The 25,964-nt window shown below is 38.0% G+C and overlaps 1 protein-coding gene across 2 annotated transcripts in view; it reads right to left on the reverse strand.

Moving 5' to 3' along the window:
- Positions 1 to 25,964, reverse strand: part of ST8SIA1 (ST8 alpha-N-acetyl-neuraminide alpha-2,8-sialyltransferase 1) — a 163,707-nt gene that overhangs the window by 12,875 nt on the left and 124,868 nt on the right. Inside the window, exon 5 of one of the 2 annotated variants that reach the window (XM_089920380.1) lies at positions 8,510 to 15,614. The exons of the other annotated variant lie outside the window; for it this stretch is intronic. Coding sequence (XP_089776506.1) covers positions 15,425 to 15,614 — 190 coding nt within the window. The 3' untranslated portion in view covers positions 8,510 to 15,424. Of the gene's footprint in view, positions 1 to 8,509; positions 15,615 to 25,964 lie in introns of those variants that run through there. 2 annotated transcript variants of the gene reach the window in all.

A 25,964-nucleotide genomic window follows, 5' to 3' on the forward strand; every position in this document is an offset into this window, starting at 1 on the left:
AGGGAACTGGGGATTCTTTTCAATTCATACAGTGTTGGCAGCCAGGCCAATGGAGGGCCAAGAGAGAGACCTGTAGATTTTGACACTTGGGAGTCACCCAAGAGAAAGCCACCTTGCCACCTTCTGTTCAACTGAGAGTGAAGCCCACCTGTCAACAGGCCCAGCCCCTGCACAGAGCTTCCAGTCTCCAAACAAAAACAGATAGTCAAGATCAGAAGACATTGAAGGAAAGCCTCCAACACGAAAGTCAGAGAACAGAATGGAAGAACGAAAGAACTCAGAAAAAAAACAAGATCATTAAAGAGGCAGAAGAAAACTCTTAAAAGTCTATAATTAGTTTTTTTAGAAATATTAAAAATTAATATTTGCACCCATGAACTAAGACTTAGATGCTATAAAATGAAAAAAAAATTAGGTAATAAGAAAGAGCTATTAGTAATTAGAACATATAACAACAGATGGATTCTGGTAAAGGAAATCTCCAGGAAGACAGTTTACACAGCAGGCTGAGAAAGCCATCAATCAGATTCTATGAGAGAAAAAGATAGTTTCTAAAAGGATGTTTATACATAGAGAATCCTAAAGATGCTACCAGAAAACTACTAGAGCTAATCAATGAATTTGGTAAAGTAGCAGGATACAAAATTGCACAGAAATCTCTTGCATTCCTACACACTAATGATGAAAAATCTGAATCAGAAATTAAGGAAACACTCCCATTTACCACTGCAACAAAAAGAATAAAATACCGAGGAATAAACCTACCTAAGGAGACAAAAGACCTGTATGCAGAAAACTATAAGACACTGATGAAAAAAATTAATGATGATACAAATAGATGGAGAGATATACCATGTTCTTGGATTGGAAGAATCAATATTGTGAAAATGACTCTACTACCCAAAGCAATCTACAGATTCAATGCAATCCCTATCAAACTACCAATGACATTTTTCACAGAACTAGAACAAAAAATTTCACAATTTGTATGGAAACACAAAAGACCCCAAATAGCCAAAGCAACCTTGAGAAAGAAAAACAGAGCTGGAGGAATCAGGCTCCTGGACTTCAGACTATACTACAAAGCTACAGTCATCAAGACAGTATGGTACTGGCACAAAAAGAGAAATATAGATCAATGGAACAGGATAGGAAGCTCAGAGATAAACCCACACACATATGGTCGCCTTACTTTGATAAAGGAGGCAAGAACATACAATGGAGAAAAGACAGCCTCTTCAATAAGTGGTGCTGGGAAAACTGGGACAGCCTCATGTAAAAGAATGAAGTTAGAACACTCCCTAACACCATACACAAAAATAAACTGAAAATGTAGTAAAGACCTAAATGTAAGGCCAGACACTATAAAACTCTTAGAGAAAAACCGAGGAAGAACACTCTTTGACATAAATCACAGCAAGATCCTTTTTGACCCACCTCCTAGAGAAATGGAAATAAAAACAAAAATAAACTAATGGGACCTAATGAAACTTAAAACCTTTTGCACAGCAAAGGAAACCATAAACAAGACAAAAAGACAACCCTCAGAATGGGAGAAAATATTTGCAAATGAAGCAACTGACAAAGGATTAATCTCCAAAATTTACAAGCAGCTCATGCAGCTCAATATCAAAAAAACAAACAACCCAATCCCCAAATGGGCAGAAGACCTAAATAGACATTTCTCCAAAGAAGATATACAGATTGCCAACAAACACATGAAAGGATGCTCAACATCACTAATCATTAGAGAAATGCAAGTCAAAACTACAATGAGGTATCACCTCACACCAGTCAGAATGGCCATCATCAAAAAATCTACAAACAATAAATTCTGGAGAGGGTGTGGAGAAAAGGGAACCCTCTTGTACTGTTGGTGGGAATGTAAATTGATACAGCCACTATGGAGAACAGTATGGAGGTTCCTTAAAAAACTAAAAATAGAACTACCAAATGACCCAGCAATCTCACTACTGGTCATATACCCTGAGAAAACCATAACTGAAAAAGAGTCATGTACCACAATGTTCATTGCAGCTCTATTTACAATAGCCAGGACATGGAAGCAACCTAAGTGTCCATCGACAGATGAATGGATAAAGAAGATGTGGCACATGTATACAGTGGAATATTACTCAGCCATAAAAAGAAACTGAGCTATTTGTAGTGAGGTGGATGGACCTAGAGTCTGTCATACAGAGTGAAGTAAGTCAGAAAGAGAAAAACGTATACCGTATGTTAACACATATATAAGGAATCTAAAAAAAAAAAAGGTTCTGAATAACCTACGGGCAGGACAGGAATAAAGACACAGATGTAGAGAATGGACTTGAGGACATGGGGAGTGGGAAGGGTAAGCTGGGATGAAGTGAGAGAGTGGCATGGACATGTATACACTACCAAATGTAAAATAGATAGCTAGTGGGAAGCAGCCACATAGCACAGGGAGATTGGTGCTTTGCGACCACCTAGAGGGGTGGGATAGGGAGGGTGGGAGAGAGACGCAAGAGGGAGGGGATATAGGGATGTGTGTATACGTATAGCTGATTCACTTTGCTATAAAGCAGAAACTAACACACCATTGTAAAGCAATTATCCTCCAGTAAAGATGTTAAAAAAAATCAAAAATAAAGAGGGCAAAAAAGAAAAAAAGAAACGAAATTGAGTTGTTTGTAGTGAGGTGGATGGACCTAGAGTCTGTCATACAGAGTGAAGTAAGTCAGAAAGAGAAAAACAAATACCGCATGCTAACAAAAAAATAAATGAATAAATAAATAAAAGCATGTCTCAACAACAAAAAAGTGACTCTGACAGACTAGCATGTAGGCAGTAATGAAAGAAGATTTGCAGCTCTAATGGGAGTCTGGAGATGAATTAGTGACTGTTGCATGGAAAGCCTTTATTTACTCTGGGGAAAAATTAAAAGTTGAACCGGATATTAAATACTTGTAATAGACTTTTTGTCTCAGATGTGAACAGTGCTTAGATAGACACTAAGATAAGCACTGACTATTGATTTGATTGTGATATATCTGTACTGAGAGAACAAGAAAGTGTAAGTGTGTATGGGGGAGTGGTGCTGTGAGGAGCACTTTAAGAGAAAAATCTTAATTTTTTCATAAAATATCTATAGATAAATGGAAAAAAATTTTAATTGCAATTAAACATGCTGCTTTAAAACGTAACAAGAGAAATATCAGCTAGAGAAGTTGAAGGCCTTGAAACATTTCTTGCGGGAGTGTATGACAGGAGATTGCTGCTTTCTATTTGAAAGCAGTCATATTATTTGATCTTGAAAACTATGTATTATACACATAATATTTTGGTAAAATAGATATTAAAATTTTTAAATCATAAAAATAGAAAATAAAGAATATATATATGTGTATAACTGAATCACTTTGCTGTACAGCAAAAATTAACAAAACATTGTCAATCAACTATACTTCAATAAAATAAATTAAAAATATAAACTAATGTATATTGATCCAATGAACAACACCACCCAAAAGTGTAACAGTCCAGAAACTTTATGCACCTAACAAGATAGTTTCAAAATATATTTAGCGGGCTTCCCTAGTGGCGCAGTGGTTGAGAGTCTGCCTGCCGATACAGGGGACACGGATTCGTGCCCCGGTCCGGGAAGATCCCACATGCCGCGGAGCGGCTGGGCCCGTGAGCCATGGCCGCTGAGCCTGCGAGCCATGGCCGCTGAGCCTGCGCGTCCGGAGCCTGTGCTCCGCAACGGGAGAGGCCACAACAGTGAGAGGCCCGCGTACTGCAAAAAAAAAAAAAAAAAAAATATATATATATATATATTTAGCAAAACTGCTTAAAATTCAGATAGATAGGTATTCACAAACCCACAATCATAATTAAGTCTTTAATTTTAAAATGTCTATTATTTTTAAACATGAATAGAAAGTTTCTAAAATGACCACGTTATGTCACACAAGAAAATATATAGTATGATACATATACATAAATATATTAAAACAATTATTATCATAAAGTCCACATCATCAACCACATAAAAATATACATACTGCACTAGAAAACATATTTCAAGTATGTTTACAAGGGGAAGTCAATATTTACAGATGATATAATTACCTGTCTAGAATATATAAGAGAACCAACTGAAAAATTATTTATTAAAACCAATAAAGTCTAGATCAACTTCTAAAAATCCATAGTTAAACTAGGAGAGAACTTCCTCGGCTTGATTAAAAAATATCTATAAAAAACCTACACCTAACATAATACTTTATGGTGAGAAACTTGAAGCCCTCCCACTAACGTTGGGAACAAGTCAAGGATGTCTCCAAGTCAAGGATCTCACCACTACTTTCAACATTATACTGGAAGTCATTGTTAATACAATTAGATATGAAAAGGAAGTGAAAGGTATACAGATTGAGAAGGAATAAATAAAACTGTCTTTTCAGATGACATGTAGAAAATCTGAAAGAACTGAAAAAACTAATAAGGCTGCAGGATACAGGGTTAATATACAAAAGTCAATTGCTTTCGTATATATCAGTAATAACAAGTGGAATTTGAAATAAAAAACACAATACAATTTATACTAGCAACCCCCAAAATGAAATACTTAGGCATAAATCTAACAAAATATGTACAAGATCTGTGTGAGGAAAACTACAAGACTCTAATGAACTAAATAAAAATCGAGGAACTAAATAAATGGAGAGACATCACATGTTTACAAATAAGAAGACTCAATATTCTCAAGATGTCAGTTCTTCCCAACTTGATTTATAGATTCAGTGCAACCCCAATCAAAATCCCAGCAAGTTCTTTTGTGGATATCAACAAATTGATTCTAAAATTTATATGGAGAGGCAAAAGACTGAGAGTAGCCAATACAATATTGAAGGAGAAGAATGAAGTTGGGGGACTGACACTACCCAACTTCAACACTTACTATAAAGGTACAGAAATCAAGACAGTATGGAATTGGTAAAAGAATAAATAGATCAATGTAACAGAATGGGGAGCCCAGAAATAGACCCACATAAATACAGTGGGTCTTTGACAAAGGAGCAAAGTGATCTTTGACAAAGGAGCAAAGGCAATACAGTGGAACAAAGACAGTCGTTTTAACAAATGGTGCTGGAGCAAGTGGACATCCACATGCCAAAACATGAATCTAGACACAGACTTCACACTCTTCACAAAAATTAACTCAAAATGGAACATAAACTTAAATGTAAAATGCAAAACTATAAAACTCCTAGAAGACAATTCAAGAGAAAATCTAGATGACCTTGAGTATGGCGATAACTTTTTAGATAAAACACCGAAGGCACAATCCATGAAAGAAATAATTGATAAGCTGGACTTCATTAAAATTAAGAACTTCTGCTCTGTGAAAGACAATGTCAGGAGAATGAGAAGACAAGCCACAGCCTGGGAGAAAATATATGCGAAATACGCAGCTGATAAAGAGCTGTTATCTAATATATACAAAGAACTGCTAAAACTCAACAATAAGAAAACAAACAACTCAATTACAAAATGGGCCAAAGACTCTGACATCTCACCAGATGGCAAATAAGCATATGAAAAGATGTTCCACATCATACATTATCAGGGATAGTCAAATGAAAGCAACAATGAGATACCACTACCGTCTATGAGGATGGCCAAAATCCAGAACACTGACACCACCAAATACTTGTGAGGACGTGAAGTAACAGGGATTCTCATTCACTGCTGTTGGGAATACAAAATGGTACAGCCACTTTGGAAGTCAGTTTGGTGGTTTCTTACAAAATTAAGCGCACACTTACCGCACCATCCAGCAATCATGCTCCTTCAACTCAAAGGTGTTGAAAACTTATGTCCACATACAAACTTGTACACATGTACTTATGGCAGCTTTATTCATAATTGTCAAAACTTGGGAGCAACCAAGATGTCCTTCCGTAGGTGAATGGATAAAGAAACTGTATTATTTCAATCCAACAGAATATGATCAACACTAAAATGAAATGAGCTCTGAAGCCATTAAAAGACAGGGAGAAACCTTAAAGGCAGATTATTAAGTGAAAGAAGCCAATCTGAAAAGGCTACATGCTGTGTGATTGCAACTATATGACATTCTGGAAAAGGCAAAGCTACAGATATAGTATAACATAAAGATCAGTGGTTGCCAGGGGTTGGAGGGGGAGAGAGGGATGAATAGGTAGAGCATAGAGGATTTTTAGGGCAGTGAAAATATTCTGTATGATACTGTAATGATGGATACATGTCACTATACATTTGTCCAAACCCATAGAATGTACAATATCAAGACTGAACTGCAATGCAAACTATGGACTTCGGGTGATTATAATGTGTTAATGTAGGTTCATCAATGGTAACAAAAGTACCTCTAGTGGGAGATGTTGATAATGGGGGAGGCTAGGCACGTGTGGGGTTGGGGACATATGGGAAATCTTTGTACTTTCCTCTCAATTTTGCCGCAAACCTAAAACCGCTCTGAAAAAATAAAGTCTTAAAAAATCCATAGTTTCCCTACACAAGAGCAAGCACATATTAAAAAAAAACATAGTATCAAAGGTTTTATTTGTAATAGCAACATGTCCCCAAACACCTTGAAAGAAACCTAAAAATAAATATATAACATTTTTATGGAGACAATAATGAATACTGAAAGATGTCTCCCCAAATAAATTTATAGGTTCAATGCAATCTCAACCAAAATTCCAATATTATTTTAAAATAAAATTTTATATGATGAATCTAAAATTCACATAAAAGGTAAATCAAGTATACATACTCAAGGCAATTTTAGATTAAAGAAGAATACAGGAAGGACTTAACTTACCAAATATCAAAACTGATTATAAAACTATAGTAATAAAAACACAACAGAATCCATGAAAGAGCAGACAATCTATAAAGAGTCTAAACATGTAACTAGGCATATTTAGGGATTTCCTATATGATGAAAGTGACATTTCAAACCAATTCATAAAAACTGACTTCCATAAATTGTACTGGGACAACTGGCAAGCCAAATAATAGAAACTAAGATAAATTCCTCCCTCATAGTGTTCAGAAAATTAAGTTCCAGATGGAATAAAAATATATTCTAAAATTAGAAGAAAATATAAGAAAATACTTTTAAGACCTTGGGATACAAACGGCCTTGTTAAATAAGGCACTAAAAGCAAAATCCATAAAGGAAAAGATGGATAAACATGACTGCTTCAAAATTAAATATTTCTATAAGATAAAGGTTATGTAATTAATAAGACAAGCAACAGATTGAGAGAAAATGTTTACAACATGCATAACAAAGGATTAACCGCACGCTAACACATATTTATGGAATCTAAGAAAAAATAAGAAGTTGTTCTGAAGAACGTAGAGGCAGGACAAGAATAAAGACACAGACGTGGAGAATGGACTTGAGAACATGGGGAGGGGGAAGGGTAACCTGGGACGAAGTGAGAGAGTGGCACTGACATATATACACTACCAAGTGTAAAATAGATAGCTAGTGGGAAGCAGCTGCATAGCACAGGGAGATCAGCTGGGTGCTTTGTGACCACCTAGAGGGGTGGGATACAGAGGGTGGGAGGGAGATGCAAGAGGGAGGAGATATGCGGATACATGTATATGTATAGCTGATTCATTTTGTTATAAAGCGGAAACGAATACACCATTGTAAAGCAATTATACTCCAATAAAGATGTTTAAAAAAAGCAAAAAACCCCCAAAGGATTAATATCCAGGATACAGACAATAAAAATCAATAATATACAAATAACACAATAGACAAATGCACAATGAGCTGTTGAGTCTGAGATGAGGAAATTCAAAGGGCCAACATACATATTAACATATGCACAACCTCACTAGCATTCAAATTATACATTTATATCAATTTTTAAAAACTATAACAATTAAAACTACAGTGAAATAACAGTTTTCTACATATCCAATCGGTAAAAGTTAAGGAACATGATAATAACAAGTATTAGAAAGAGTATGAAAAAGGGGTACTTTATGCTTCAAATGGAAGTATGAATTGTTACAGTTTGGAAGGTGATTTGGCATCTTCAACATGCACATCTACTGACCCAGCACTTCCGTTTCTCTGAGGGTGCTTCTGATATTTATAGAACCTCCCTCACTTCTAAGTCTTGGCTCAAATGAAAGCACATCAAATAAATCTTTCCTGACCACCCCCATCTCTCTCACATTTCTTGCATTTGTCCATTATACCTATCACTACATGACATTTTACTACATATATATAGTAAACAAAGATATATATATATATCTTTGTTTATTGTTTGTATCCTCTTGAATGTATATAAAGAGGACTTTATTTTGTCTACCCCTAAATCTAGAGCACTAAGAAGGGTGTCTGGCACATGGAACCAAGTTAATATTCATGAATGTTTGCTGAAGTATGCAGAAAATCAGAAACAACCTAAGTGTCCATCACTCAGGGAATGGCAAAACAGTGGTATGTCCATTCTATGAATACAAGGCAATTCTTTAATAACATGACTCTATTTGTAAGGAAGCAGAAATATTTCCAAGACAAAATGTTACATGAAAATGATGAAGATGCAGAATTACTACAGCAATTTGTATAGTGGATTATCATACAGGATAAAGATATATATTTTCACATATGTATATAGATGTATGGGAAAATGTTGGAAGGATACACAATAAACTCAAAACAATGGTTACCTCTGGGGAGAGCAGTGGGTATAGGGCAGTAAAAGAGGGTCCAGCCTTATCTGGAATGCTTCTGTTCTTTAGAAGCTGAATATATTTATGTGTTACTTGTGTTATTAGATATTTCCTTTTGAAAGGTCAGGCAGCTTAATATTCATATAAATGTAAAGTAAGACAATTGTGAGTTTTTAGTTTACTTTTTTCAACACACCAATAAATTAGGCCTAGGGTGTAATTTTATTCTTTTTAAGTTTTTAATATTATTATAATGTTGTCTGTACCATATAAACCACATTTACAAAAAGAGTCACAAGTTTTCAAGTTAATTTATCTTTTAAGCATATTTCATTTTAAAAGTTCACTTCTTTTACACAGAATATTTGTTCTAATTTTCTTCTCTGTAACTTTTATTTGAACACTTTTCTTATTAGTTACTTCCTGTTCAAATGTTTCAGCAATTTTCCAGTAGGTTAACTCATTTCCTCCTGTTATTTACTTGCTTTTTTAATATTTTGGACTATCTGCCATGTTCATGGTTGCTGTCATTTTTCTGTCTCTTTGCGCAGCTGTTTGTTTACCCAGCTGTTGCTTCCTTTTCCTCTGTCAACGAACATTGATTTTTGTGTTGATTTACTATACTTTCCTCCTCTTCCACAAGAAAATATTTTACCAGTTTGCAAACAACACTTCATGCCAAGCTATTCCCTTCATACATAGTACATATTAAAACATGCCCTAAGAATGCAAACTTTAAAAAATATTTGCAAGGTGAAGCTTCCAAACCTAAACTGGGGATGTGGCTAAGAGGAGAGAAATTTAGGACAGGCCTTTCAGAGACGGATATATCTGAACTGAATTTTGAAGACTGAGCAGAAGTTGGCTATGTACATGGAACTGAGGAGAAAGCATTCTTGCCTGAGAGAGCAGCATGGGCAAAGGCACAGAGGGGAGAGAGGAGGACTTCTGAAAAATGCAAATAATTTAATATGGTAGAGGTTTAGCACCTTGGGAGTAGCTAGCGATGAGGCTAGCTTGGTGCACAGGGCAATATAAAAGGTTGACCTACTGGGCTTCCCTGGTGGCACAGTGGTTGACAGTCCACCTGCCGATGCAGGGGACACGGGTTCGTGCCCCGGTCCGGGAAGATCCCACATGCCGTGGAACGGTTGGGCCCGTGAGCCATGGCTGCTGAGCCTTCACGTCCGGAGCCTGTGATCCACAATGGGAGAGGCCACAACAGTGAGAGGCCCGTGTACCGCAAAAAAAAAAAAAAGATTGACCTACTGCCAATCAAGTTTGAGATTTTACTCATAAGGAAAAATGGAGAGCATTTTTCCTCTGTGAGGGAGATGATAAGGGTGTTCCCCCAGGGGCTATAGGAGAGGAAAGAGAAACTGACTTTGGTGACTGGGAGGACCAGGGCTTAACGTCACTAGAAAGCAGTGGTGAGGTCTAGGGGCAGTGTCCATGCTGATTTAGTATGAATGCTGCACCAGTTGTTAGATCTGTGTCCCTCCTAAGTGCGAGGGTGTTTTCAGTTCTGGTGGCTCCTCTCATCACGATATACAACACAAGAGAAAGTGGTCTGAGGGGAAAGATTATTACCCAATTTTGGACCTCCTGAGCTCTGGACATAAGATCACCCAGAAGAGCAATGGGCCAACATATAAAACACTGACAAATTATAGCATTTAAATGATGGGCAAAGGGGGTAGAATTCTAGCAAAAGGTAGATGGGCAGTGAGGTGAGGGGACACCAGGAGAGTGTTCAATAACAGAAGAGAAAAGAGTTTCATAAGTTTGTCAACAGTGATAGATGCTGAGAAGAGATCTAGTGAAACTAAGATAGAAAATGCTACCTGGAGATTCAGTAACACACCTGTTTTCAGTGGCATCAGCTATTTTAGTAGAAATCAATTTAGATCATGGGTTGAAAACTCAAGTGTGTCCAGAGGCTAAGTTGATTAGGAAAATATATGCAGGGGCCAAGGACAGGACAAGAGGGAATGGATCTAGAAATGGAATGTACGTGTCCCATCTAAAGGATTTCAAATTAAAGAGAAAAAGAAAAAGAATGGCTAAGTTAAACAGTCATGCAGACCAGGTCTGGACCGCTGACAACAAGTCAACCCTCAAAACTTAATCAAAATTCCAAATGACAATGAGACCATGAAACCACAAAATCCCTTTGAAGCAGATGAAAAAACAAATGTAGTAGACTTGGTCTCTTGTTTATGAAATTAGTGATAGTCTCAGATAAGAAATTGGAAGACCTATAATCAAATTACAGAAATAATCAACAAATTCTATTATAATGTTCTTGCTTAACATGTGGTATCTTATTTAAGCCTTGTAGTAACTCTATGAAGAGGGCATTATCTCTTTTCTGCTGTGGAGGAAATTGAGGGACAGAGCAGTTAAGTCTTTTAGTGAAGCTTCATAGCTGGAATGCATATAGTAGACTCCAGATTCCAACTCAGCTCAATCTGACTGGTGATTCAACGCTCTTTAAATCACACTGTGTAGCTTTTCCTTAAGGGGAAGATGTATGCCTCCCGCCCCGTATTAATTCATTCACCTGTGATCTGGGATACACTCCTCACCTTCTCAAAGATCTGGTCCATGTTACCCTCTTTATCGCCTTTATCTTCATCCATTCCCTTCCACTGGCCCATTTCCCCCATGTGACCTCTTGGCCAACTCTCCCTCACTTAAAACAAACTAACAACAAACAAAAATTTTCTCAAAAGTACATCTTTCTCTGGCTGCTTCCTGATCTCTTTCTTTCCATGCATAGCTGATTTTTTCTTATCTCAAGTCACCCATATTCTCTGGGAGATTTCATTCACTTTCATTTCCCAAACTAGGACCCAAACTGGTAATGGGTGGAAAACACTATTTTAACTAATGCCAGAGTCCTTTTTGGAAACAGAATTCCCTTTGTTTAAGTGTAGAGGGTGTTTTGGGTGTTGAAGGTGAAATTCTAAGAGTATGTCCTGGGAGTAGAAAGGGAAATAAGTGATAACTAACCACTCCTGCATACGTAATTAATGGGAATTTGGGGGCGGGGAGGGCCAAAGGGTGAGATGAAGGGAGAAAGAAAAGAAATGAGGAGTAACAACATCCCAGGATACTAGAGAGTAGCGGTAACACACCAAGTGAGACCTTCCCAGTGACATGGTGGTCAAATACTTTTTTTTTTTTTTTTTTGCGGTACGCGGGCCTCTCACTGTTGTGGCCTCTCCCGTTGTGGAGCACAGGCTCCAGACACGCAGGCTCAGCAGCCATGGCTCACGGGCCCAGCCGCTCCGCAGCACGTGGGATCTTCCCGGGCCGGGACATGAACCTGCGTCCCCTGCATGGGCAGGCGGACTCTCAACCACTGCGCCACCAGGGAAGCTCCTGGTCAAATACTTTTAAGCACAGAAATGTCAGCTGTTCCATCTTTATATTCTTTGCTTGATAGTTTTTCAGTGTCTCCGCTCTCGTACCTCAAACCTTCTATACATTTTGCTACATATGCATAATGCCTTTGGGAACAGTATTTTGGAAAAGTTAAGGAAAGAAAGCTTTAATCCATGTCTACACTGATGTGGAGCAGCAAGAGACCAGTTACAGGAGGTGAGATGAGGTGACAAGTAAACTGAAGGAAACAGGTAATTGCAATAAACAATGATCATGTAAATTTAAGCTTATGGAAATTCCCAAAATATTGGGGACAGCACTGAACTCTCTGGCTGATACAGGATAGGAGTTGCAGGTCAGTCTGAAAAAAAATCTCAAGGGATAGGTTGACCTCTACTCACATCTAAATTCATGTTGATTTCCTGATCTCTGGCTCCAGCCCGGTGCTCAAACATTCCAAAATTATGTGGCAGAATAGAATAATGGTTAAGAGCGTAAACTCTGAAGCCCTAACACCTACATTTGAATCTCCTCTCTAACTAACATGGTGAGCATGGTTAAGTTTCTTCAGCTGTATGTACTTCAGTTTCTTCATCTGTAAAACAGAGATATTAGTTGTATCTAGCTTATAGGGATGCTTTATTACATGCATTAATACTTGCAAAGTATTTAGAACCGTATCTGTCCCATTGTCAACACTCAATAAATATTAGCATTTATTATTACAACCAATAGACTGCTGGTCATTTCCACTTTGATTCATTTACACACTCAACAATTATTTATTGAGTACCTGTTATGTGCCAGGCATTGTTCTATGCAATATAGGATAGAGCAGTGAACAACATAAACAAAGTCTCTGCTCCCTAGGAGCCTTCATTTGAGTGAGAAGAGATACCCAATAAACAAAAATGAACATGATTTGGGGAGTTCCATGAAGAAAAAAAAGTAGGATGATAGGAAAGAGAGGGTGAGGTGTTGCTATTTTATTTAGAGTGACATTTTAGCAGAGGTCTAAAGAAAATGAGGCAGCAAGTCCTGTGGAGATCTGCAGGAAGCATCTCAAACTCAGCATCTTCCCTCCGTTATCTTTTGCAACAACCATATTCCTTAACTGAACAAATGGTACAACCATTCACCAGTGACTGAACCCAGCCTTAAAACATGTATTCTTCCCCTTCTCACAGCTTCTGTACCCAACTGGTCACTAAGTTTCCTTTTTATAACATCTTTTGAGTGTACTTTCTTGTCTCTGTTACTTACAGGTTGAGCCACATGAAACAGACATTCTACAGATCAAAAACAGTTGAACATGGGCATGTGCTCACCAAAACCATCTTGTTTTCCTCCAGAGCATGCAAAAGAACTACTTACCAGAATTCCTTGTGGCTGGGCAGAGCCATGTGATGTGTTCTGGACAGAACTGCTGTATGACACTTCAGCCTGGACCCTAAAATCTCTCTCTCCAGTATTCAATATCCACCTGCCCTAGTCCTTCCTCTGTCAGTAACACAAAATAAAGCAGACACAGTCAAGGACTCTATGGCCCCCGGGGAATGGTGGAACGACTGGATAGAAGAAGTTTAGGTTCATAAATGACAGCATGGAGCAGAACCCTTCCTCTTCCTCAGGTGCCCTCAGATTACATGTGACTGAGAAAGGATACTTTATTGTATCAAGCCATGAAGATTTGCAGTAGTTTTTTATAGCAATTAGCCCACCCTAACTAATGCATATCCTCAATGCCACAGTTTTATTTCAGATCATCATCAATCTTCCTCTGTATCATAACAACATCCAAATTGATCTCTCAGTCTCCAACACATCCTTCTCAAGGCTCCCCAAGTCATTGTCCCAAGTCCCAACCTGACCATGTCAATCCCCCGTCGAGGAGGAGCTCTTCAATGGCTTGCCCTCAACTTGTCCAGGCAATTCTGGATAACCCCTGGCTACCTCTGCAGCCTCCCTTTTTTGCTATTGCTCATCAGCCCTCTCTGCCTTTGCCCGGCCCAGCCCAATTACCTGCTGTTCCTCAAATGGGCCATGCCCACTCACGCCTCCAAGCCATTGTACCTGTTATACCTTCTGTCTGAAGTGAACACCCCCATTGCCCTGTTAATTCCTAGTAATCTTTCAGGAATCAACTCATGGCATCTGCTAGAGAGTTTTCCATGACCCCAAGCCGGGATTAGGTAGCTAACTTTGTGCCTTTTAGCACTTTAGTTTTATCAAGGTACTTACTACCTTGTCATGTAATTTTCTCCTTACGGCTCCTTTACTGATTCCTTCAAAAAAGGCTAATTCCTTTATCTTTGTATTCTCTAAGTCAAATACTGTGCCTGACACAGTGTAGGCATTCATTCTGTATAAATGCATACAGGAATGAGTGAATTTTAAAGCATTTTTGCATCTTTGTCACAGAATGCATTCCAAAATATGCTACAAAATAAAAACACAAAATTTTTCCCAGGAAATTTTTTTTCCCAGGAATACTAAGAAAATACAAGAGATACTTTTGATTGCCCTCACATTTGTCAAGCAACATCTTCTTTCACTGGTTTTTATGCAAACCATCCCCGCCCCACCCCAGTCTTAAACCGGAAAATGGGTAATTAGAAAATGAATAGCACTCTTAAATACAAATCTCTCATTAGAAGCTAGGTCATTTTCTTGTAAACAGAATATGATCATTTTCAACAAACATCAAACCCTCTAAGAATCATATAATCATTTTTCAATCTCATGAAGCATTTAGAAAAATTTCATTGTTTTCCGAGACAAATAAAACTGTGCTTGTTTTTCTGACCATAGGTGTTCTTCTTTTGTGGTTTCTCCCTTTTGTAGTTCTCAGAATAGCAATTATATTTATTTCTTTAAAATTCCATATGAAATTAAAGCCACAGTAAACTTTAAAAACAGATATAGATTTATTTTAAGACATATAAAATTAGGTGAGGTATATTCTAATCTGTGGAATGTCACCTTTTAGGTAAAAAAATATGGCAACGTTGGCACAAAGCAATAATCTTATATTTTAAAAAACAGATCCCATTTTAGAAGCCAATAGATATTACCATATTCATGTCTCACAAAAAATTTTAACATAGATGGTGGTCTCAAATGTGGCTTCCAATGGTAGAGAGGGTACTTGGAGAAGACTGAACATTCAGCCTCTTCCACAGGCAAACTACGCAACCTTAAGCAAGTTACTTCATCTCTTTATGCCTCAATTTTTCTCCTCTGGAAAAAATGGAGATAACAAGAGCACCTAGTTATACGGTTGCTGTGAGATCTAGGTGAGTTCATACGCGTGATGCACCTTGAATAGTGCCCGGCACATAAGAATTCTTATAATTTTTGCTTTATCATCATCATCACCACCATCATCACAATCGCCATTATCATCATCATCACTATCAACACCATCATCACCATCACCATCATCTTCACCATCACCATCATCACCATTCTTCCTCTCCTCTCTGCAAGAACAAGTAATGAGAAACCGATTCTTAAAGAACTCTAGAGAAGTAAACATTACTGTCAAGGAAACAAGTTACAAATGAACAGAAAAGCCACTTCCTAGGCAGGATATGGCTAGCACGTGTTTATCCAGGCATTGCTAGAATACTGAAATGAGTATAACTGTACATTTGTCATTTTTCTTTATTTTGTGAAAAAAATTAAATATGTGACTGATATTCCAAACTATCAGTGAACACTTAGAAATAACAGAATAAGGGTCAGTGAAAATGGTCAATTTCATGTAGTTTGCCAGAGGTTTATTGAGAGCAGAAAGGGACTACCAAAGAATCGTTTCTATAATAAAAAAGAAAAAAGCTAAATATAATCAAAGTTTTATAAGAGAATGATAACTCTCCAAAATATTGTAAAATTATTTTATCACAAAGAATTTATCTGTGCCCTCCATAATGTAATTTAAAACAATTAATGGAATCATTTGCATTTGCATGAACATTTTTAATGTACTGCACATTTATTCTAGGTATCACATTTATTTAATGATATATTCCATTATTCAGTTTAGAATTTTGCCAATAAAATCATTATCATACATCTAAATTATATGTTTTAATGTTATTAGAGTCTCTATTTCTTTGATTACTTCACAATTGAAAAGTTGTGAAGTAATGCAAGAAAATATGCAAGAAAATAACTTGCATTTCTCTTCTGTGGCATAAACTCAACTCAAACTGAAAATCTGGGAAGGGTGTGAAGGAAGGGATCCTTTTCCACTAGGTTCTGGAAAGGGGGTGGTGAGAGGGATGAGAGCCAGGAAAGAGCTGAGGGCAAAGGGCACTTGCTATCACTGTGCAGCCCACTGACTGATCTGAAGAAATGGAAGAATAAATGTTCCACCTGCCTTTGGCTGGATGACTAGGCAGGTTGAATGCTTGATATTGCCTCAAAAATATGACTAATTTGGGGAGACTTCTTGATGAGAATTTTAAAAAATGAAATCATTATTAACTAATCATTTACAAATCCCAAAAGCCACTAGAGAGTGTATTTGATAATCACGGGAAAGCATATGGAAATATCTCACTAGATGTGCCACCTGTAACTTGCAAAGTCTACTTTTGCAGGCTGCCACAAGACACGTCAGGGTGTCCATGACTCATCTGCAAAGAACACCCATTGCATTTGGTGTGGTCATTACATAGACAGGTCATTATCTCAAAAACGTAATCAACTATCAGATTTGACTTTCACTGAACCTTTCTAATCCATTTTTGGGTACGATCATTTGAGCATGCTACTTGGCAAACTTGCTCTACTTCTGAAGATCAAGACAGAACGCTAGTTTGTATATAATTGCAACATGGTAGGTCTTAAATTGTAAATGAAAAGGTCTGCTTGAGAATTAAGCTCTATATAAACTCAACAAAATGATTCCTGAGACGCTTGGAATTTACAACTAACCAACCTCAAAAGCATATACTTAAGGAACAGAAGAATGAACTCCAAGGCCTTATTTACAACTCACATGGTGGGACATGGATCATTCAAATACCACAATGAGTAAACTGGACAGACTTATTTTTAAATAGCATTGAATTATGGTTTCCTCTTTACAAAACCAATACATAGTAATTGTATAATTGTAGAGAAATTAAGAAATGAAGATAAGCACAAAGAAGTGTGTTTGGCATATAGTAAATGTTCAGTAAATATATGCTGAATGATAGAAAGAAGGAAAAATAAAATAATAATCACACAATTCCACCAGAGTTGACCTTTATTAACATACTGATTTCCATCTTTCAGCACACACATACACACACATCCCTAAAAGCAGGATTGAAATTTACACACAACTCAGAACTCTCCCTTCTTTTTTCCCTCTACAGTTGCCTTCATCTTGTTCTGGTGTTCCCATTCTTACTAATGGAGAAAACCTTCCATTTGTCAGTTTAAAGTCATTCAGTGTCTTTTGAAGTAAAAGTTTTTGGACTAAATGTTTCATCCATTTAAAATGCAAAACTCCTTCAGAGTTGGGGCTTCCCTGGTGGCGCAGTGGTTGAGAGTCCGCCTGCCGATGCAGAGGACACGGGTTCGTGCCCTGGTCCGGGAAGATCCCACATGCTGCAGAGTGGCTGGGCCCGTAAGCCATGGCCGCTGAGCCTGCGCGTTTGGAGCCTGTGCTCCACAACGGGAGAGGCCACAACAGTGAGAGGCCCGCGTACCACAAAACAAACAAACAAAAAAAAACAAATAAAAAAAAACCAAAAAACAACTCATCCAGAGCTGTTTTTCCTCTTTCAGGAGGTCTCTCCTCCTACTCTCCCCTCTGGATCCTCATAAAATTGGTGGATCCTTTGGCCATCTCTAATGCACTGCAGTTTATCTTGTCTGGTCCTTGGGGTCTAGCTCTGGTGTCTCTGAGATATGGTCAGTATCTCTGGTTTTTTTGGACACCAAGCCGGTCACTAGTACTCAAGTCTGTGGTCCCCTCTGCTGTCCCGGTAATCCATGGTTGCCCTTCTCCAACCTTGGGCCTCTTCTTCTCTATTGGTACTCTTTTTTTTTTTTTTGGCTGGGTCACACGGCATGCGGGATCTTAGCTCCCCAACCAGGGATCGAACGCATGCCCCCCTGCAGTGGAAGAGTGGAGTCCTAACCACTGGACCGCCAGAGAATTCCCCCTCCATCGGTGCTTTTAATGTTTTTGTATCTTCCTACTGGAAATATGGAAATGTTGTGATTCTCAAAATATCACCTGCAGGCTATGGAGAACTGGAGACATCATCTCAAGCCCACCCCTGGGCACTCTCTTTTAGCCATTTTTTATTTACCTCCCAGCACCGAGATGGACTCCACTCGGGCTCCCAGTCTCCTTGGAGAGACACATAGTCATTTCAGACACACACCCTGCTCATTCACACTATTAATACCCTAACTCTCTAATTTATACCATCACCTGGAAAAAAGAAGAGGAGGCATGAGGACAGATGGGGAAGAAAGGAAAAAGAGAGAGAAAACAGAAGAATAGGAAACAAAGGGACACCAGGAAGAGGAGGTAAGTAAAAAGTACTGTCAAAAACAAATGGAAAGACAAAATCAAAAACTTGTGTGGTACAGAGTTTGAGAAACAAATAGAGAAAAGGAACAAAAATCATTTCACTTCTTTCCCTGTCACCGACTCCATTCTCCATCTGCCACAGTGAACCAAGTTGCAGAGGGAAATAGCAAAGTGAAGAAAGTAACTAAGAAGAGGAGGTGAGGTGTGTCTCAGTTGCTCTGTTCAACTCCAAGGACTAATTATACACCCATTTCCTCTCACCTCCAATTCTTTCAAATCATGAACTGCAAACAGCCCCAGACAAACCTCGATAGCCTGCAAAACAGTTGATTCTGTGGCTAGGTAAAAACAGAGGCTAAGAGTTAATTATATTACAGTTGTTGAAAACAGAACATCTATTTTTATTTCATGTTGTGATTCAAGTGTTAGTGGATTACATCAGCTTTTAAAGTAAACCGTCTTCCCCACTTACACTTCTATTAGATGTGCGGGCAAATAGCGACTCCTTCCATTTCTATCTGTCCTCAGTCACTGCCTGTCTATACTAGAAAGTATTGTGATAACAAATTTTATGTTATATATACCCAGAAGCCATTCTCCTATCTCTCTAAACATGGTTAATACCAACCTTCTTCTCCCACTGCTCAAAAATGGAAAAGAAACTTAAAAAAAAAAACAGAACAGCACATATATTGGAATCCTCTTAGTACCATGCTCTATAATCACAGTGTGTTAGGATAACAGACCAAATATATTTATAGGAAGGATGAAATTGGGGGAAAAAGTTCATTGACTTATTATATCTGTTACTGGATTAATTTATTTTTAACGTGAGAGTTTCTATCTTTCAGCATCATCCTGCAGGGGTTTCCTGGAACTAGGTGGGGCAGTTAAGTTCCTCCTTAGAATCTCTGAGAAAAGCCTTCTGCTAGGTCATATGCTAAGTTGGAAAAGCATGGTCCAGACAGATGTTCAGCAGAATAAGGTGCCTCACAAGAAGGAACTGTAGAAAAGAAAAACACAACAACTTTTTGCTCTTCTTGAGTAATTTTATTTCAGGAATCGACTTACATGAGAAAATCCTTAATTTTCCAGAAAGAATATCTCTAATACTTAAGGAGGAGAGAAATGATACCGAAGAGTTTATGTTTTTGTCACAGTTGGTAAAAATTATTCAAAATACCAAAGGAATTTTAATTAAAAGTAGAGCACTCTGTGTGAAAGAAAAGTAAGTAATATTATTGCTAGTTAACGAGGAAAAGACCATATACATACTGTCTTTCTGGATTTTATTTTTCTTTGCAAGCAATTATTACCGCTCATTGATTTATTTATGACTGAGAACTAAAATTAGCTTATTTATATATTAATAGTAAATAAGTCTATATAGTAGTGATGGTTCATTTTATGTGTCAACTTGATTGGGTCATGGGGTGCCCAGGTGTCTGGTTAAGTATTATTTCTGGGTGTGTCCGAGAGGGTGCTTCCAGAGGAGATTAGGATTTGAATCCATCTGAGTAAAGCAGGTAGCTCTCCCCATCATCCAAGCCACTGAGGGCGCCAATAGAACAAAAAGTCAGAGGATGGGAGAACTCATCCTCTCTGCCTGATTACTTTAGCTGGACATTGGTCTTCTGCTTTTGGATTGGGACTTAACACCATTGGTTTTGAGGCCTTTGGACAGGGAGTAGAACCTAACTATGTATTCTTGGTTCTCAGTCCTTCAAACTTGGACTGGAACTAAACCACCAGTTTTCCCGTCTCCGAGCTTGCAGACAGCAGGGGATGGGACTTCTCAGCCTCCACAGTTGCATGAATCAATCCTCTATAATAAGCCACTTCATCTATCTATCTATCTATCTATCTATCTATCTCTCTGTCTATCTATCCTATTGGTTCTGTTTCTCTGTAGAATCCTAACTAATACAATAGTCATATACTTTAACATAAATAACATAAGACAAAGACATGCGCACATACCTAAATTTATATCTAAATGGCTAAACTGTGCTACCCACACTATTGTATCAGCAGCCAGAACTCACGGCTGCTCTGAAAAAGCCAAGTTTAAAGGGAAATTAACAAGCCCTTTCTTATTTCTTTAAATCCTAGAAGAGCAAAACAAATAGTCCGTTCATTCATGTCACTAATTCCAGCATTTATTTAACAAATGTTTGTTGACTTGCTGTGATGGGGAATGAGGATTATAAAATTAATTTATGGTCACTGTAGAAAAGGTAAAAGGTATACTTAAGAAAAAGAAATCCCTCATAGACTCATGCAAGTGCCGAATGCACTGGCATACTTCTCCAGAGTGTTTTGTCCCCTATATATTTTTCACAAGTTGAGATCTTACATATATCTTCTATTCCATGCTTTTTAAAAAAATGTTAAAGCAAAAGTATTTCCAAAATCATTTAAAGCCACTGAATGTGGACTTCCCTGGTGGAGCAGTGGTTAAGAATCCACCTGCCAATGCAGGGGACACGGGTTCAATCACTGGTCCGGGAAGATCCCACATGCCGTGGAGCAACTAAGCCCATATGCACAGTTACTGAGCCTGCGCTCTAGAGCCCGTGAGCCACAACTACTGAGCCTGAGCGCCACAACTACTGAAGCCCGTGCGCCTAGAACCCGTGCTCCGCAACAAGAGAAGCCACCGCAATGAGAAGCCCGTGCACCGCAACGAAGAGTAGCCCCCGCTCGCCACACCTAGAGAAAGCCCACACGCAGCAATGAAGACCCAACGCAGCCAAAAATAAATAAATAAAATAAATAAATTTATCTTTAAAAAGCTACTGAATGCATTTCTTACATTTTGGATGTTTAGGGTGTGGCAATTATATCAACGTCCTCACATAGTATCCATTCCGACCTCTTTCTGTGCCTTCTGCTCAGAAGCTGGGATACTAAAAACTGCATTTCCCAGACTTCTTTACAGCTAGGGTTCCAGCTGTGATGTAGGTTCAACCAATGAAATGCACCTGTGTGTCTTGAATTCTGAACTGGGTTGAATGAATTGTTTTTGACATTTTTGTTATAAAACATTTAATATTAACCTACAATACAATGTAAACTTTTATGAAAAAAATTTAAAGTACACTAGATTTCTTCAGTAAATATCACATAACTATCCAGGTGCGGTACAAGTTGGGCCACTGCATCCTTTGTGGATGGATTTCCTGTGGCTGCATCCCTCACAAGTCCTAAAAGAAAAATGGTTGTTAAGTGGAGCTCCTTGTTCGAGCACCAGATAACACTCCTCTGATTTTGCATTCTGGGGGTGATCACTCCTTCCCACACTCATTTTCTGTGACTTTTTCCTTGGCCTGGGCACCATTAGCAATTTTCATAATGACTGTTCAGTTGAAGAGTCTAGGTTCTTTTTAGCTTGTCTAGTTTTTGTTTTTGTTTTTCTTTTAAGAGACAAATATCCTCCACTGGCCATCTCTTATCCAAACATCACAGTGAAGGAAACAAGGAGAAAGAAGTATTTGCTGCAGGAAATTCTGCAGAAGTGGAAGAAAAGACTGGAAGGGCCCCCACTGAGGCTGCAGAAACTCAACTGACTCCAACTGGGTGTCTTTGCCTGATCATTTCCTGTGGAAATGCAGCCAAATCTATAACTTCAGTCTTCAGAGTGCAGAATGAAACTGGAAACAAGTGTTTTTGTTTTAAAGTCAGATTCTGACTCAAGTAGCACGCGTCTGGAGCTAGCAGCTGACGTGTAAGTTCTCATTGTAGCAGGTGGCTCCCTGCTCTTCCCTCTACTGATCACAGTAAGTTCTGCAGTGCGGCCTTTGGAGTCATTCTCTGTTTCTTCAATGTTTCATCAGCCTCCCAGCGATTTTAAAATCCATTTAAATCAATCCCTTTATGCTTAAACTACCTAGTATGGATTACATTCTCTACAATAAATCTTCAACAATAGAGTGTTTGTAATTGTTCAAGATAATACTTAATTCTTTGATACCCCTCCTTTTTTTTTTCTGCTTTCTACTTTATGCTATACAGATTTCAAGATTACCATTGTAAGATTGACTTTCAGAGTGTTATTCATAATTCAAAAGGTAGGAACATTTTTAAGGTTCTTGATACATGTCAATTCTTCTGTTTTTCTAGTAGAAAAGATTGCACTAATTTAGTCCCCCATTATTCTCCCATGAGAATGTACAGTCATTGTTAGCTTTTCTCTTTATTTTTGCTACTTCGATGGTTAAAAATAGATAGCTTGCTATTTTAATGTAATTGTATTTAATTATTAATATTGTTGAATACTTACTCATTTCATGAGCCATCTGCATGTACTTCTTTGTGACTTTTCCACCTTTATATCCAATTATCTCCTGGGCTGTAATATTTTTCATATCTATTTACATACTATCTTTATATATGAAAGACATTTACCATTTTTCTTTTCATAGCTGATGTGATTTTCCCCTAAATTATTGTCGGATTTTCAACTTTATTCATGTTTTGGGCAAGAAGAAATTAAAAATTTTTGGAGTCAAATAATCACCCTCCTGTGGTTTCTTGTCAGCACAAAGTATTCCATCCTCGGAACAAATAGGTATTCACATCAATGTTATCTTTTGTGTGGTTTGTTTCTTACGTTTTGTGTTCATTCTTATACTGGGTTGAATAGTGTTCCTCCCCAAATCCTTGCCCACCCAGAAACTCAGAATGCGGCCTTATTTGGAAATAGGGTCTTTGTAATGTAATTAGTTACTCTGAAATTAGGTCATAGCAGATTAGGGTGGGCCCTAATCCAATGACCGATATCCTTGTAAGAAGAGAAAACAGACACGGCCACACAGAAACACACAGGGAGAATGCCATGTGATGACGAAGGCAGAGATCGGAATGATGAGTCTACCAGCCAAAGATCGCTGGCGCCTCCAGAGGCTAGGGAGAGGCATGGAAGGATCCTCCCCTAGAGACATAAAGAGAGCACGACCTTGCCAATACCTGGATTTCAGATTGCCAGCCTCCAGAGCCGTGAGACGGTAAACCTCTGTTGGTTTAAGCCCCTCAGTTTATGGTCATTTGTTACTGCAGCCCCAAGGAACTAATACGAGGAGTATACAATTGGTTTTGGTATATGGTCTCAAATAAAATGTTTATTTTTCTTCTCAAATTGCAGATAACTGGTCCAGCTGAAGCCAGCTCCTAAAGGCATGTGAGAGTCGATTGCACTTCTCAATTCCACACTGACATCACACTGGTAGCTCGATGTCGGACACAGTAGCCGTTCTTACACCATGAACATTGGCAAACTCTACAAATCATGTTGCTCCCCCACACCCCTACAGGTGGTTTTAAAACACTGACCAGCATACCACTGTTCAGCCCCTACATTTTTAACAGCTTTTGGATTTTACTATTAGTACCTTATACTGCAAATTTCCTTGAGTATTTGGCACTCTGCTGTGGTATGTGTGTGTGTGTGTGTGTGTATATATATATATATACACACACACACACACAGAGAACTTATTATATAATCACGTAATTCAAGAAAGGTATTTGAGAAATATATTTTCTGAGCTCTTGTATTTTATATGAATAGACAACTTGTCTGGAGAAGGAATTCTGCTGTTCAATCTCTGTACCTACTGTGACACTGCTCCTGAAGTTCAATGATATGGAGAGGTCTGAAGCCACACTTATTCTTACTCCTTTGTGAGTGAACCATGTTTCTCTGACTCGGTGCTTGTAGAATTTTTCTCTTTATCCTTGAAATGTAAAAATGTTGTCAGAATATGTCAATGCGGGTCTTTTCCCATTAAGTTGACCTTGGAACGTGACAAGTGCCTTTAATCTGTGGACCAGGTCCTGTTTCAGAAAAGATTTTTTAACATTTTTTTTCTGATTGGGTCTAATGATTGCTTATTTTTGTTCTCTCTTGATTCTTCTTCAGAAAACCTGAAACTTACACGGCTCTCCTTTCTTTTTCCTCCAACTTATTTCTTTTTTAAAATTTCTTTTAACTTTTATATTGAAGCATATATTTTTTATTGAAGTATATATATATATATATATATATATTATTTTCAGATCCCTTTCCATTAAGTTTATTACAAGATATTGAATATAGTTCCCTGTACTATACAGCAGGACCTTGTTGATTATCTATTTTATACATAGTAGTTTGTACCTGCTAATCCCAAACTCCTGATTTTTCCCTTCCCCCCTCCATTTCCCCTTTGGTAACCATAAGTTTGTTTTCTATGTCTGTGAGTCTGTTTCTGTTTTATAAATAAGTTCATTTGTATCATTTTTTAGATTCCACATATGTGTTATCATATGATATTTGTCTTTGACTTACTTCACTTAGTATGATAATCTCTAGGTCCAACCATGTTGATGCAAATGGCATTATTTCACTCTTTTTTATGGCTGAGTAGTATTCCACTATATATATACGTACCACATCTTCTTTATCCATTCACCTGTCAATGGACATTTAGATTGCGTCCATGTCTTGGCTATTGTAAATAGTGCTGCTATAAACACTGGGTTGTCCTCAACCTTATTTCTTGTCATGTACATCTCTTTTTTTCCCCTCTACATTCAAGTTTAAATATTACAGACTGTACTGTCTGCACTCTTTGTTGCATCCAATGTGAAACGTATTGCTTTCTTTGCAATTCTGCCTGCTCTCAGCCATCTCTGTTTTCAGCTGTACTTTCAGCTTATTCTCTGTTCTCCTAAATACCCCTTGTACCCAGTGAGTCAACTCCTGTTAAGTACATCAAGCTAAGGCTTTGAAAGTTTTTTTCTTATTTCCTCTGGAAAAATTTTTTTTTCTGTTTTTTTTTCTTCTGAGCCTTTAAGTCACTTTTCTCTGTGCTGCAGAATATTTGGGGGGATCTACACCAAATATTTTAAAATTATTTTCCATAAACAGTAAACACACATGCACGTATGCATGTGCACAACCACTAACCTGATCCAGAACAATATTTGGCTGCAGAATGGGTGGGTGCAGGATGTCCTCTTACCCTCTTACTGGTCATTTAGGTGTTTGTACATTGTCTTTTTTGGATCTATTCCTAGACAGAACGCTGGAGTGCTGAACCCTGGGCCTGGTTTCCACTGTCTTGTAAACATTCATCTCTTGTTTCTACTGGACTGAGGGAGGATGTTCCACTCCAACTGGCCAGTTGACTGACTGCTAGGTAGTCACAGGCAAGCTTTAGTTCTTCTTCAGTCAATGACAGGAGTAAAAATTGTACTTCAAGCTGCACTATTCTTAGGGCTCTTCCTCCCTTCTTCATCTTCCCTC

Source organism: Delphinapterus leucas, chromosome 11 (assembly GCF_059928025.1).
Source record: "Delphinapterus leucas isolate spDelLeu-1000000601 "Yukka" chromosome 11, BTC_Dleu_Yukka2, whole genome shotgun sequence".
Classification (NCBI taxonomy): domain Eukaryota; kingdom Metazoa; phylum Chordata; class Mammalia; order Artiodactyla; family Monodontidae; genus Delphinapterus; species Delphinapterus leucas.